The 15,008-nt window shown below is 38.2% G+C and overlaps 1 protein-coding gene across 4 annotated transcripts; it reads left to right on the forward strand.

Annotated features, from left to right (window-relative positions):
• Nucleotides 1-2,000: 2,000 nt before the first annotated feature.
• Nucleotides 2,001-10,238, forward strand: nkx2-2 (NK2 homeobox 2). Of its 4 annotated transcripts, none has more exons than XM_015396397.1 (3): nucleotides 2,001-2,139; nucleotides 7,289-7,640; nucleotides 8,228-10,238. In XM_015396397.1, exons 2-3 carry the CDS (start codon nucleotides 7,376-7,378, stop codon nucleotides 8,806-8,808), a joined length of 846 nt encoding a protein of 281 aa, XP_015251883.1. In that variant the 5' UTR covers nucleotides 2,001-2,139; nucleotides 7,289-7,375; the 3' UTR covers nucleotides 8,809-10,238. The 4 variants fall into 4 exon arrangements, with proteins under 4 accessions (XP_015251883.1, XP_015251862.1, XP_015251868.1 ...); XM_015396376.1 differs by lacking the exon at nucleotides 2,001-2,139 and adding an exon at nucleotides 5,166-5,392; XM_015396382.1 differs by lacking the exon at nucleotides 2,001-2,139 and adding an exon at nucleotides 5,182-5,392 and having other exon boundaries at nucleotides 8,252-10,238.
• The last annotated feature ends 4,770 nt before the right edge of the window (nucleotides 10,239-15,008 follow it).

Raw genomic sequence — 15,008 nt, forward strand, 5'->3', positions numbered from 1 at the left:
TGAAATCAACTTCATCCATTCCTGCGTTTGTGTGTCGAAAAGCTTGGCCTCTTTTAGTCCTCCTCGAGCAGTCGATACATTAAAACTTGAACTGATTGATTTCAGAATAGCTGTGGCATCAGTGTTCCTACGAAGCCATTAACCACATCTGAAGTATGTTAGTCATCAAGCTCTGGGCCTGGGATTGATAATAGCTTGACCGCTAAGGCCTATCTTACCCATCCCTTTTCAGGAGGTCTTGTATTTAGCACCCAGAGCACTTGTGGCACATCTCAAACAGCGTAGGGGCATTCACAGAGCGGTTGAGTGGAAAGCTTTTTTCACATTTGTCTCAACCTCATGAATACATTCCAGCTCTAACTAACTGCTTGGCCTTAATGTGGGATTTCAAAGAAGGTATGAGACCAATTTATTTATGTGTATTCTCAGCGTCTTAGTGATACTCTTGAAGACAGCAGCGGTAGGCATGATAATCTCAGTCTTTCATCAGCAAAGTGGCCCAGCACAAAACCCATCAGTAGTGTATTCTCTATTGATTGATGGTCGCTCCAGCTCTACTAGGCAACACCATTATCATCATGCATAGATTCCAGGTTGCCCACAATAAAATCATTGTCTTGATTTGAGGTATTCACTCCCAACGTGTCATTATGGAACAATTGGTGTTTGCCTCGTATTGCTTTCTTCCTGGACAATTACCTGCATTCCCTGCCATCATCTTTACACACGTGAGGCAATGTTCACACATAAAAAGTGTCGCCTCCTCTCAGTCCATCTTTACAAGCAACAGGTGTAAAGTTTACATAGGGAGATTCATTTTAACTTCGATATTTTTTTTTTTTTTAGGTTTTTCTTGCTTCAAAATGACAATTTACTTCCCAAATATGGTGAAGGTGAATAAAATTAAAATAGTTGAAAATGTGTTATATTTATTTCAACAGACCTACAGGCCCCTAGCAGCCTATAAAAAGAAAACATTAAACTGTTTGTCTTTATATTAATTACAAAACGAGGGATGACTACTTGCTATAAAATGTGTTTTGTTTTAATTTTATTAGATTTAAATGGAAAGAGCGGAATTAGATTAGCGAGAAAGATGTATACAGATGCATACTTTATATATGTGTAATCTAAACTAAGACTTCAGATAAACACTGAACATATTTCTACCTTTGGACATGAAAACAAAATAGTAATTAAAAAAAACATATCAATTACTATTAATATTGCAATTTTTTATCATTGCTGTTATTTCTATTATAATTTTAATAATTACCATCATTAAATTAATGTATCTTAATGATTATTCTAATGTTTTTAATAAAAAAAAATAATAATTGTTATTATTATTATTATTATTATTATTATTATTATTATTATTATTATTATTATTATTATTATTATTATTATTATTATAAAGATAATAATAATGTTATACATATGGACCGTGCCTGTTCTCATAGTCTCAGGTGTCTCCAGTGTGAATGTGCAAGTGCCCTCCTGGGAGCTGACCTTGGTTATCAATCATTGTATCAGGGTATCTAATGTAAACGCAACTGTGGTGTGGATAACATGCCACATCTGCTCTTTAGACTGCGTCGCTTCTTGGTTACCAAGCGATTTATTAGAGCGCCCTGGGTGAGGAATAATAGGTCGCGGAGGAAAGACCAACCGGCAGCGCTTCCATAGGCGCACAATTATCTCTTAAAACAGGCTGTTGCGACAATATCATTTACCATCTCAGCGCACCGGATAGTTTCGTGTCCCCCAAAAACATCTCGAAAGGAGAAAACTTGCCTTATGAGTTTAAAAGCACCGTCTTCCTGGAGGAGGGGGGGTCCTATGTTTGCGCCCAGGACCAATTTATTGCAGATGAACATATGGCCAATATTTTGTCTCACGTCACACCAAGGGGGAAAACAAACATCGCACAATGTTAGCGAGTCAGCAAGAGCACAGCCACTTGGCCAGCTATGCAAACGCTCTTGGACAATATGAGAAGAGGAGCACTTGCTTTCTGGGTATATAAACCACATCAGGCTTATCACTGCACGCACTCTTGTCTCCCATTTGGAGATATTTCATTAACTCTGCTGCTGTCCTAACGCTGCCAACACATACAGACACCTTCCAGTTTAGGTAAGGACACCTGTGCTCCAGGCAACTTTGCGCACTCTCATTTGTATTTTTATATATTAACAGAAACTTTTTGTCTTCCAATGTGAACTTTTGTGTTTTCTCTTATGTTTTGACATAAATGCACTTTGGAAAGATTGGCTTTGGTCAAAATGATTATTTATTTCGTCTTTGTTTGTGTGTGCTAGGCCTGTTGTTTTGGATTTTTTGCACACAGTAGCTGGTGATCATTACGCATTCAGCTGAGCGGTCCATGCTTGGTTATTGAGCTCTAACAAACAAAAAGAAAAAAAGGTAAAACTTTTCTGCAAAAAAACAAAAAAAAAAAACTGAAAAGTAAACATCTCTGTACTTAGTAAACTCAAAGCGTAACTGTGGCCTATAAGTTATTCATTTAAGTTTTTTTTTAGTCTAATTAATCAAACCCACCTTAGAAATAGTTTGTTAGCGCAAAGAGTCATGGTAGGATTTGTTGTTGTTCGACAGGGGAACTAAAATCGATGTTTGAATGCGCCATGTAGAATTACATGCGGTATAAAGTTCTTTTAAGCAGATTTTCTTTTCTTTCCTTTCTTTTTATTGGTCTTTTTACTTCTTTTTTCCCTCCTTCCTTGATTTGTTTAAAATCCAAATAATTCCTCGTACTTGTAATGATTACTGGATTTCTGACTGAGTTTTCATTTTTTTTTTTTCATAGACTACAAACCCATGGCAGATTATAGACGAGGTCGGATATTTCGGAATTAAAGCAAAAAAAAAGAAAAGATTTCTCCATCACCACATTAACAACAGCAGACCAGTTATATTGTGGCTTTTTTGTGAAGCCTTTAAATCAGATCAAGGCAAAGCACAAAAAGCATTCTTTCTTCCTTCTAAAAAGTTTGTAAAATGCTGAAATGCAGATTAATCCCTTATAACAATGCTGTGTTTTTCGGACTATAATGTTATCGAAATGAAATTGGATAGTTTATTAGGAAAAAAAAACGTACAAAAATGATGAGCCTCGCACAGTTTAATGATAAGAAATCATTACCTCATGGCTTCTTAGTCTGTATAACCAACATTTTGTTTAATATAAGTAGTTTAATCTGAAGATCACCCCCTGTTGTTTCTTAATTTTGCCGGTAGAGACCGCTAGAGCTCTACAGATGTGAACAGCTGTTAATGTTATTACCGCTCTCACAAACAAGACACCTCACAAGGAGGATAAGTTATCTGCAGCTTCTTGTGTCATTCAGAAGCCCTCATATCAAACCCTCCAAAGGAAATATTTCTTTATTTTTAATGCCCTTTTTCCGTTTTTTTAATCTATTTATTTATTTTAAATTTTTTCATTATAAGCGTCCTCTTTTGATTAAAAAGTCAGCGTTTCCCTCACCTCCGCCCAGTGACAGTGCGACAGAGAAAAGGGGGGAAGTGATTAAAAAATAATATGTCTTTTTTTTAAGCGACTTCTTTTTTTTGACACACAGTGGAAAGATTAGGGCTATTGGCTCAGCATGGCATGAAATTCAGCGTTACAAATAAACTGGTGGTTTAACAAATGAAGGCATCTCCTCGGGTCATGGGCGCGACTCTATAATCTCGCACTGACATGTTTAATCATTATAGAAAGGAAGAAGAATAAAGGCTTTTTTTTTCCTTGAAGGAAAAGAAGGTTGGCTTTCTGGGGTATAAAAATGTAAAAAAAAAAAAAAAAAATCTTCCCCTGAAGCCAAGTGTCCCCCGGCCATCTTGGCAGCAATAAATAAGGCAGCAGCAGCTTTACCTTTTTTTTAATATATTGGCTTTTAATCATAGGAGGCTTGTCACTCTATACATTTATCACAGCTGCCCTGAGGCAAGCGGGGTTACCTTTATCAAAGACCAACTCCATCCCTCAGGCGTCCCAACATGCTGAAAATCAGCGATTAAAAGGAAGCACTGATCAACGCTATTATGGATCATCCTGCGGCATTTTTATTTGCGCTTTCAATCGAAAGATTTATTCAATCAGTAATATAAAACCCCCTTTCTTTACTTATTGTGGGAACAATCGTGGGCATGAATTTTTAGGAGGGAATTAAAATTAATCAGACCGGATTCATTTTTGTGTTTCTTGAAAGGGAGGTTGATCCGAAAAAAATAATTGTTTTTGAATGAGAATGGTATTAAAAAAAAAAACTTTAATGTGCCTGAACAATGATCTAGTCTGTGGCTATTATTAAAATGGGAGGACTGGTTGTAGCATATTTACAGCGGGAAGGATCACATGAAAAATGATACTATGCATGTTTTCTGAGAAGCCTGCTGCAAAAAAACAAATTCATTAGAGAAATATTATCCTATTCAGTTCTGGAATTAGCTCGACTGAAGCAAGCGAGGTATTAGGAAGAAGAAGCGCACTCCCCCCCTTGCTGTCTCCTAATTCCTGATGCATCTGCATCTCAGAGGCCCTTCTTAAGCTTTATCTTCTGTATCGACAGAGAAACCAGCGAAATTAGTTTAATCTTTGTCTTTTTTACATACTGAGACAAACTTTATCATTTTACAAAATCAAAGAAACGATCAAATCCCAATAACAATGAATAACAATTAATAAAATAAAATTCCAATGGTTACTACGTTCGTTTAGCGAAATATTTATATTATTTTTCTCTAAATGAAGCATTTGCACATTCGATCTTGTATATTGTGAGTTTTTTTTTCTTAACTCGTTTTGTTTTCCTGAACAAAAGAAAATACTGTGCACACTTGCCACCGTCACAGAGGCGAGAGGCCTGTTTGAACTACCTGCGAAAGTAAACAGGTAAACAGAGTGCGATAGGCTCTCCAAGTGGAGTGCGTCCACTTAGCCAGTGCACATTTACCTTTTCTTTAGGAAACTCTCGGCTCAATTGATCAAATAGCAGCCTGGTATATCCTCAGCAGCTGAGCATATGCAGCTCACTGCCTTAAACCAAAAAAAAAACCTCTCCCCCCACCCCACCCAGCCTCCTTCCATGTCACAGTCGCGGGATGTCACGGGTGACAACCCTGCGTGCTCAAACATACCCAGATTTGGCTCCACGCACTTTTTAAGGCACTAAGTAAATCTCAGCGAAATAAAGCCCTGCATGGGCCGAGCGAGTTTCCTGATGAGGTGCGCGCATGGAGTCCCCCTGTTGCCTTCCTGGGCCGTTCCTCCGCGATGCGTAAAGCTCCATGTGTGTCTTCTGCTGGCTGTACGTCCATTCACATGTTGGATTTAGCTGTGCAGCATCACCCGGTGGATCAGGTCAGTCACCTCTCTCTCCCCCAGCACACAGAAGCTCAAGCTCAGCTCCAGTTTGTCCATGCAGCCCGTTCATCTCAAAGGAGCCTTTGTTGGATGTTGAGACTTGTGATTAATTCTGTCAGTCTGGTAAAATATTTACCTCAGACCTGTGCTCTATTTGAGCACAGAAAGTGTCTAAATCTCAGGCTATATAATGGGACTTGTATTTTTATCATTATCATAGTTGTCACTGCTATTATTACTGACAGTAATAGGGGTTCTAGTATAATACCAATGCGCAATTTTTAATATAAAATGTTATTAATAAAAATATGAGTAATATTAATAATCGATTGGTGCATCTCTAAGTTTGGTTGATTTTTTTCTGCAGACACAACAGTTGCTGCTTTCGTAAAGAAGATAGAATATATGCTTTAAAGCCAAGAAATGTGTGTCTATGTTGAGATGAAGGACTTTTCCTAATATTGTGGAAGGATCCTGGAATTGAATGAAGAGATAGTCCATTGAAAGCAGTTGAATACCATGACAACTACGAACAATCTCAGATTTATTCCAAACAGTTAGAAAGCATTGTCCGCGGGGCGTCAATCATCCATTATTTCGGGGCCTGAAATAAATGCAAAAAACTGCGGCCGGACAAAAGCTTCCAACGGGAGCCGGACATTTGTCTACATTTCCCCCATTGTCTGCAGCTTAGCAATCGGTTTGTATTTGTGTTTGCCCGGGCCCGACCACCCAGGATGCGCAGGGGACCTGCTGAAAAACGCCGCAGCGTTGTCACCCACATCACATAGCCCTACTGGATGAGGGAGGCTGAGGGAGGAGAGCGAAAAAAAGGGAAAGTCTTAGAGGGGAGGAAAATAAAGTCAGCAACAATGATACTCGGATTTCACAAGGGGGAAAAAAGAAGAAAGATGGAGCACCTCAAATGAAGCAACACAAACTGAAAGCAAATATTTGCCTGGAGGGAAAGCATTAAGAAAAAAATGCAAAGATTTTTTTTTTTCAGAAACCAGCCATCGCAAGTCATCTTATTATTATTTATTATTATTGTCTTGAATAGCGTTTTTAAGTATGCTTTAGTTTCAACACAACCTCTCGCCCTTAAGCCGTGGAAAAAATATTGACACAAAGGTTTACATAAATTATGCACTAATACTTCAACAGCTCAATTTATTTTTATTTTTTGTTATTGTTGTTATTTTATATAATAACTCAATGCCCCCCACCCACCCACCTCAACAAAAGATGATGCATAGGTGAAAAAATACATATTTATATTTTTTTTTTGCATTTTAAAACCTACGAGCAAAAGCTTCTTTGGGATCAATTTATCAGAACTGGGCTTTTTAACTATTGTGAGTATAAAGCTACTTGGACACTTGGAGGTTCTTTGTATGTAAATAGGGTGTAAAAAAAAAAGGCCCTCCCCGTCTTTGTAATTAATTGACACGTTATACCACTCATCATTCTCTGAAGCACCAATGGTAGAGGCTCGGATCTCCCCAAAACCCACAATTTCACATCTGCAAACACTGTCTTCATCCACTTGACTCCTAAGACCCGCCCACACGTGGCCAACCTTTCGCGTTTTTTAATGCTTTTTCACTGCAGGTTCATGTGTTGAGACCAACCTTATATGGACTGATCGGGACAAGGTAATGGCTTATTTCCCTCTAGCACCCAGCAGTAGCACAGTATCCATGAGCTGCATATAGCACTTGAGCCACTTTGGCATCCTTCCTGGACTTACAGAGACCGAATCCACTGCTTCTTGCTTTGCTCATAGGCGATGGTTATCCACAGAGGCTGTTTTGACTGTACTTCAGCGTAGAGCGACACTTACTCATCCCAATTTTTCCCCTCTGCTTTTTTTTCTTCTTCTCTCTTTGTTAGTTTTTTCTCTTCTCACAACAGCGGATTGTTCCGAAAAAAAGCTGCTGCAAGCAACTTTTCCTTGCATATTTCCCCCCCTACCAGAATATGTCGTTGACCAACACAAAGACGGGCTTTTCTGTAAAGGACATTTTGGACCTTCCTGACACTAATGACGAGGACGGATCTATCACCGGAGCGGAGGAAGACACAGAAGGATCGGAGACCGCATCGACAACGAAAAACGCAGGAGTTTTGGTGCAAAGTCCTCTAGAAAACGTCCAGAATCTGCCTTTAAAGAACCCCTTTTATGACAGTACCGACAATCCCTACACACGATGGCTCGCAACTACGGACAGCATTCAGTATTCATGTAAGTAGAGTCGTATATTCCATGACTTATATGCTATTTTGATCTGATACAAGCAAATTGATAATTGATTACATTCATGCTCATATAGCGCATTAATTATGCCCTGGGGTGGCGTGCACAGCTCTTCCTTTGGCACAGTGCGCATGCAGTGTTAAGTCTTAAAGCACTTTGCTTTTGTCACAACAGGCGAAATAATAAAAAAAAAAGAGAGTTTGAATTAAAATTTCTCTGTAGTTTTATTGTCAGCTTCAGTTTTTGGAGTTAAACCAGAGGTTGGTGATGTGAAGGGTGTAAGAAGACAATGCAGCTTTTCTGCTTCACTGGTTCTTTCTGTTTTCTGAGAAGTCTGACTTTTTTTCCCCTATTTAGAGCAATGATTTGCAATCATTTTAATCTAAAGAGTTGCATTGTGTCGAATTATTGGCCATTTATGTCTTTATGGGGATCCTACATCTCAGTATGCGCCTCAGGCATTTTGCGCACCAGTAGATTTTATGTAAAATGCATCCTTTATCTTTAATCCTTACTAAATGACATGTGTCTGTAAGAAATCTCTCTTAAAACTTCCCGATATAACATTTTGACAGTGTTTCTCCCGTTTCTTGTCGCAGTGCACGGTCTGTCCGCCAGCTCGCAGGACTCGGCCAAGTCCCCGGAGCCGTCCGCGGATGACGAATCCCCAGACAACGACAAGGAGACCTCCAGCAGCGGTGGCAGCGACTCGGGCAAGAAGCGGAAAAGGAGGGTGCTGTTCTCCAAAGCGCAAACATATGAGCTGGAGCGTCGTTTCAGACAGCAGAGGTACCTATCTGCCCCAGAGAGGGAGCACTTGGCTAGCCTCATCCGCCTCACCCCAACCCAAGTGAAGATCTGGTTCCAGAACCACCGGTATAAGATGAAGAGAGCCCGGGCCGAGAAAGGTATGGAAGTGACCCATCTCCCCTCTCCTCGGCGGGTGGCCGTGCCCGTCTTAGTCAGGGATGGGAAGCCTTGTCACACTCTTAAAGCTCAGGACTTGGCGGCCACTTTTCAGGCCGGGATCCCTTTCTCGGCGTATAGCGCGCAGTCGCTCCAACACATGCAGTATAACGCGCAGTACGGCGCCGCGGCCACGCCGCAGTTCCCCACAGCACATCACTTGGTGCAAACGCAACAGTGGACTTGGTGAGAAAACATATAGAGACTTGGTTTGGAGGGTGGGCTGTAGAGAGTTTCACCGCAAAGAAAGGAAAAAAAAAAAAACATCAAATAAAAAAAAAGACTTCATTTTTGCAGCTTGACTCATATATATACTACCATTTTTATTCGGGGCTCATGTGTGCGCCGTGTTTACATGTTTTCGTTAAGAGAACTGGGTCCAAACCTCTCCCTTATAGATTTTATTAAGAAATTTCAATGCTCTTCTTGTGACATATTTTTTTTTGTAAAGTATGTTGTGTGTTGGTTGTAGAGATGTTTTACTTTTAATTTCTTTTTCTTTTTTTTTTCTTTTGTCTCTTCGTGTTATTATCAGCACGTGCGAACCACTTTATAATTATAGAAACAAAATTTTATTTCTTGCTTCTTTTATGGACCGAAAAAATATTTATGGCCATGAATAAAAACTGGCAAGTTTTCACCTTTTTTGTTTTTCTTTCTTGTAAATATTTGAGACCAAATGGTGCATTTAGATGCAGTCTGAGATTTGTTTCCAAATGTATTTTTCCAATTAAAAAAAACAACAAAATTCTATGGGGCAGACAAAATAATAAACGCAGACGAATTGCTTAAAATATCTTAACAATCGTTGAGAAATATCTTCATTTTAAGATCATATATTTTAAATGAAATATGACTAAAAAGAAGCATTGGTTTGACAAGTGTCCTATCGGTTTCGTTTTAAAGGGGCGAAGTGAGCCAAACACTGGATTGTGGCGCAGAATGGGAATAAATGTCTAGCGCACTTCAACTCTGTTTTCCTTTTAGTCAAATTTAATCCAGGGAATATTTTTCTCTGTCCGAACAACTCGTCGATAAAGAGCCTAAAGTCACTTGTGAAATGGGACTAAAATCCACTCACTTAATATAAGTGGGCTTCTCAACACAAGAAGCTTTTGACTCAAAAGCTCTCCTTTTTGTCAGCACCCCCGGCCTTGGTTGTAGAGTGGCATACAGCGGACGGAAAGCAATTATTTAATGCAATAAATGTTTGGTTATCTTATTAAGCGCTAAATTGCAAATAAAGGAAGCGCAATCAATGCGCTTCCTTTGTTTAACAGCTGGAATCCCGCAGTTGAGTCTTCTGCTAAAGTTTTACCATCAATACTTTTACGCATAAGATTCCAAACCGGACATTAGAACACATTGTATTCTATTAGATTTTTTTTATTTATTTGCCGCAGTAAAAGCCAATGGGTTACTGCGCAGCACACTGCGGATTATCTGACTCTGCTCAGTCTCTTGGGTAAATATGATAACCCCCCCAGTAGAAAAATCCATGCTTTTTTTTGTTTGTCCCGGGACAAAATTCTACCCAGCAGATGTTAGGCTCGCCCCTATCATCACCAAACAAACAGCTAAATTAGTCCAGATTTGCTAATTATTTACAGAATCTATATTCTCGGGGGGGTGGGGGGTGAGGGCTTCTGCTTTGTGAGAAAAGCGGGGGTGGGGGGCAAATTCAAAAGGCTTTTCTGTTTCAACACCGGTTGAGCTTGTAGGTCAAATAAATCAGCAACTTTATTGTTTATTTATTATTGTTATTATTATTATTAAAAAAATAAAAATAAAACGCCCTTCCAAAAAAGAAAATGAATGCAAACACAAAATAAATATAAACAGAATATATTGTAAGATTTACATCTCAACGGTGTGAATTTATTAAAAATAGGAAGCCCCGCATAAGAAAAATAAAATATTTCTAGGAAATCTGACATAAGATAATATTAGGTGGATGGAATTTGAATTTAAATTATGATTTTAATAATAATAATAAAAAGTGATGGGTAATGCTTAAGATTTCTGTCTCTTCCTCCTTGAATTCTGTCGGCCTGAATCCAGCTCTAGACAATACTGTACACAAGGCAGTAAAAAGACAAAAGCGCACACAGGCCCTGGTTTTGCTGCATGTTAGAGGCGTGCATATTAACTAGCAGCACGAGTTGAGACGCAGACAGCGCAGATAGACAGAGTTCCTCGGTGCTGTTCAGAGTCAGGGAGATGAATCCTTTGGGCTTTTTGTCCCCCCGCCTATTACTTGGTGCCATTGTGATCTTTGCTGCACACGTTGCGTCCCATATGGGCAGCTGGGTTCGGAAGAGGAGAAAAGGATCTCTCTCACAAGCCCCTAAATTGTATCAAGCTCTCAAGTAAAGCACTGTTGTCTCTCTCTCTCTCAAAGAAAAACGAATTCAAAATCCGTGCTATATCTATTCTGGTCGGGGAGGCAAAACAGAGAAGCCCCATTCACGCGTGACAGGGAGTCCTTCTTCCTTGATAGAGCTATGCCAACAACAGCCTTCTCATTTCTCTTTGCCTTCAATCCCAGTTTTTTTCCCCGAAGTTAAAGGCTGATTATTATACAGCAAAAAAAGAAGCACAAAAATAATTCATTCTGCACAGTCTTTTTTTTTTTTTTTTTTTTTTTTTTTTTTGGAACACCCCCGCTAAGGCCTGGTCGTAAGATGGCAATATGGAAAACTATTTGACACTTCCATTTGAAAAGATACAAAACCTTTTTTTTTTTTTTCTAAAAATAACCTAAATTAATAGGGGAAGTTATATTGATCTCACCTGCATTCAGAAGGTTTGATTTGTTTTCTATGCGGGGGATATTTACGCACAATTAGGAGCGTTTATTTCCATTTTTTAAATTTTATTTCTGATACTATTATCTTTGCGATTTAGATTTTTTTTTTCCTTGGAAAAAATATCTACAAAAGAATACTAGTTTTTCGGTTGCTGGTGCGCACATATATTGGAAATTCTGCAAAATTTTACATAAAAAATGTGCATTGTATGATTATGTCGTTCCTATATTGTAGGAAAAAATATATATATGTAGCGGCATTAAAAAAAATACATACATTATAGAAAAGCTGTCCATTAGCCTACAAGATCAAACAGAAACGTTAAATTCAAACTTTTTCACCTTTGTCCTGCTATTAAGTCTGCAGAAAATAACCGAATTCCTTCAACTGCTTTGCTACAGGGTCAGATTTATAGGAAATTGCTTTTGGCTGCTTGAGGGGATAAAGCAGTACGACTTTAAAACAAGCATCTCAAAGCTCAACCTGCGTGGATAACTCTATTATACACCTTGCAATGCAATACTCGAGGAAATGTGCACTCGGGACACTGGTGGATCTTCGTCATCCTGCACGTTTGAACCTCCACATGAATCATTTCTCTATCGTGCACATCGCCACGTAAACGAGGATTTCAAAGCTATAATAAGCGGCGCTTTTTTCATTTAAAGGAAGCGATCTGGCTATTATTGCCTTTAAAGAAGATCCAGATTAGATATAGTTAAGCAGTGCAGATATTAAGAAAGAGGGAGAGGAGACTGTTGCGGTGCACCACCACAAGATGGCAGCAGAGGTCCGCGATTGGCGTCCTGCAGCTTTTACCTGTAAACGTCCTCTTATTCCATCACTGCAAATTACTGCAACTAAATTCCAACTGTTGAAATTAGTGTGCACCCCCCTCCCTCCCTCTCTTGCTTTAATGAACACACATAGCAGCAAACTTGACTGTCGTTTTAAGTGCATGATTGCGGTTTATGACATTGTTATGGATCTTGAGAGCATAATCATATCGCTCTTCAAAACAAAACCAGACAGGACGTAAACAGTCCACAGGCAATTAGTGCAGTTTGCAGCGCAGGTTTTTAAAATGTTAGATGGAGGGAGAAGCGGAGGAGAGGAGCTCCAGGGTTCTCCACGGTGTGGCGCAATAGGATAGGCAGACATAAATGGAAGGGATCATCACAGTTCAACGACAGCGAACAAAAGAGATTAAGTAAGGTTCTTAAAAACAACACCTCTGCTTTTAATGAACAAAGTCAGGATTCTTACAAGATTAAACACAAAATCTGCAATTTCAATCAATATTTAACTAAAAAAAACATGTTTTTTTTAATCCTCTGAGAAGTTTTAATTCTTTCTGTTGTAAGTTTGTCTAATTTGCGTCTCTGCGTCTTCATTGAGTGATGCAGATCCGCTTTTTAAGAATGCAAAATGTGTCAAATTTCGCAAATTCGCTGTTCAGCATCGCTAGGCTTAAACCTGCAGGGGGCCTCATTGAGTCACAACGATTTGACAGCAGGTGCAATAGTGAGACGCTCACCATGAGTGGAAGGTTGAGAGCAGAGGAAATGCATTCTCCTGTCTCTGAGTGTGTAATCCCTGCTCTAAATTCAGAATAAAACCAACCTTTAATACTAGATTGTTGACAATGACAAGAGTTACTGTGCGTAATAACACACTGGCTATGTCTAAGGGTGTTCAAGATTGTTTTTTTTAATGGGTTAGCCTAAAACCAAAGCAAAGAACTGAGTTCCATGGGTTTTATTGTGCTGCAGGCTTATAATCAAGTTTGCATTCAAGGGAAGGGGATGAGTGAACGATATCAATTTGAAATATGGTGTAAAATCTCCATCAGGCGATTTGATTTATTGGATATTTTTGTATCAAATGCAGCTTTTTGAAAATGTTTGTCGCAACTACTAGCCTGATCTACAACCCCAAGGTTGTCAGGAGGAAATAAAGCTAAAAACATTACTAAGTTGCTTTTTGTGTTTAAAAGAAAAAACAGGGGCTCAGAAAATGTGGAGAATTATTTAAAAAAACCTATCGGCTGATTTTAGTCAAACTAACACTCTAATGTAATTTATGTTCATAAAATACATCAAAGTATTCAAGGCATCAAAACCTGCTCTGGTCCAGAAAACAATGTACCAATAAATGCTGGGATGTCTAGTTAAAAAAAATTAAATATATTTTGTCTGTAAGGTTGTTTGACTGGAAGTAATCAGAGGAATAGCAAGATAGTTTATAGGGGTAATCCATTCACTTATGCTCTTCATAGAACCACTCATTACCACCAACAGAATCTTAGACTGAAGAAAAAGCCTAAGAATATAACCTTTTTTATTCAATGAGTTATGAAAATAAATAAGCTTGATTTTTTTTTTCTAATTTTCCACAAAGAAAAACTGAGCCAAAATAGATACAGATTCAGGGAGAGAAAAATAAAAATAAAAACAGAGTTTAAACACATTTAATGGAAATAAAAAGCAAAGTGCAGCCTTTGCATTGGTGACATACAGTAGCGAAAGTGTGTGTTCAAGCAGGAAGCTGCAGCGACAACATTAATAAGTGCTTCACTCCATCTTCCATCTACACCAGCAGGACCCTGTAGGTTGTGAGCTGACCAAAGCATCAAGATTTTTGCTTTAAACAAAAGGAAGAAAGAAGAGGAAAATAAATCCTTGCAGCATCTTTTGTCACATTTTTTTCCATGCATATCATTGGCACAGAATGGAGCTGCTTTTGTCTCCATTTTCTTGAACAGTGCGAGATGTAAAAACGGAATTTTTCCACAAGGCATTTTGGTGAAGAGAGTTGTGTGTACAGCATAAGCTTGTTTAATAATAGATGATGAGTTAAACTTGTTTCATCAAATTTCCACTTAATTTAATGATTAATACATTTGTTGCTAATTAATTTTATGTGTAGAATAAAAACTCATTGATCCAATGATTTTTTTTTTATTTATTTGTGAACTCCATACACTTCAGTGCTATAAAACTATTTGAATCTTTCTGGTCTGGATAAAGTAATGATAAATTTGTAAAGAGTAAGAATTTGGAAGGCAATGTTAGAAATATCTTCTAGTTATAAACAGAAAAAAAAAATAATGTGCATTTTAACCATATAGGTTAATGTCCGGAATTAATGATTAAAACTGTAAATAATGATTTAATTTTAACAATCTAAATATTATTGATTAAAATTAAATAAAGATGTTGGATTCAGTTTTTCCTTTTTTTACCACTCACTGTGAATGTTGTTAAATTAGTTATATGGCTGTACTGTGATTAAATATTGATTTTAAATACAAATTAAGAACTAGAAATAGTCCTTTGATTAAGAAGGTTTTGTTACTGGAGAATAAAATATAAAATCTAAATCCAGCTTTAGGGAATTCAGGTTTTGCACTGCAGTCAAACATGGAAGTCACCTGAGCTTCTGACTCGGGATGCAGTCGCTGCTAATGAACAGCAACATTTCCCTGTATGTCAGGGAATAAATTTACACAATGTCTTGTTAAATAGCTGTAAAATGTTCTCATCAAGGTTTAATAGTACTGATGCTAATATTAAGCCTG

The sequence above is a fragment of the Cyprinodon variegatus genome, unplaced genomic scaffold (assembly GCF_000732505.1).
Source record: "Cyprinodon variegatus isolate N-32 unplaced genomic scaffold, C_variegatus-1.0 Scaffold27, whole genome shotgun sequence".
Lineage (NCBI taxonomy): Eukaryota > Metazoa > Chordata > Actinopteri > Cyprinodontiformes > Cyprinodontidae > Cyprinodon > Cyprinodon variegatus.

What these genes read in the sequence shown, in the direction of transcription:
- nkx2-2 (XM_015396376.1), top strand. Translation starts at nt 5,306, where the DNA reads ATGCGTAAAGCTCCATGTGTGTCTTCTGCTGGCTGTACGTCCATTCAC. An exon ending in AGCATCACCCGGTGGATCAG is followed by an intron (nt 5,393 to 7,288) that starts GTCAGTCACCTC and finishes TCTCTTTGTTAG; the next exon opens with TTTTTTCTCTTCTCACAACA. An exon ending in GGACAGCATTCAGTATTCAT is followed by an intron (nt 7,641 to 8,227) that starts GTAAGTAGAGTC and finishes ACATTTTGACAG; the next exon opens with TGTTTCTCCCGTTTCTTGTC.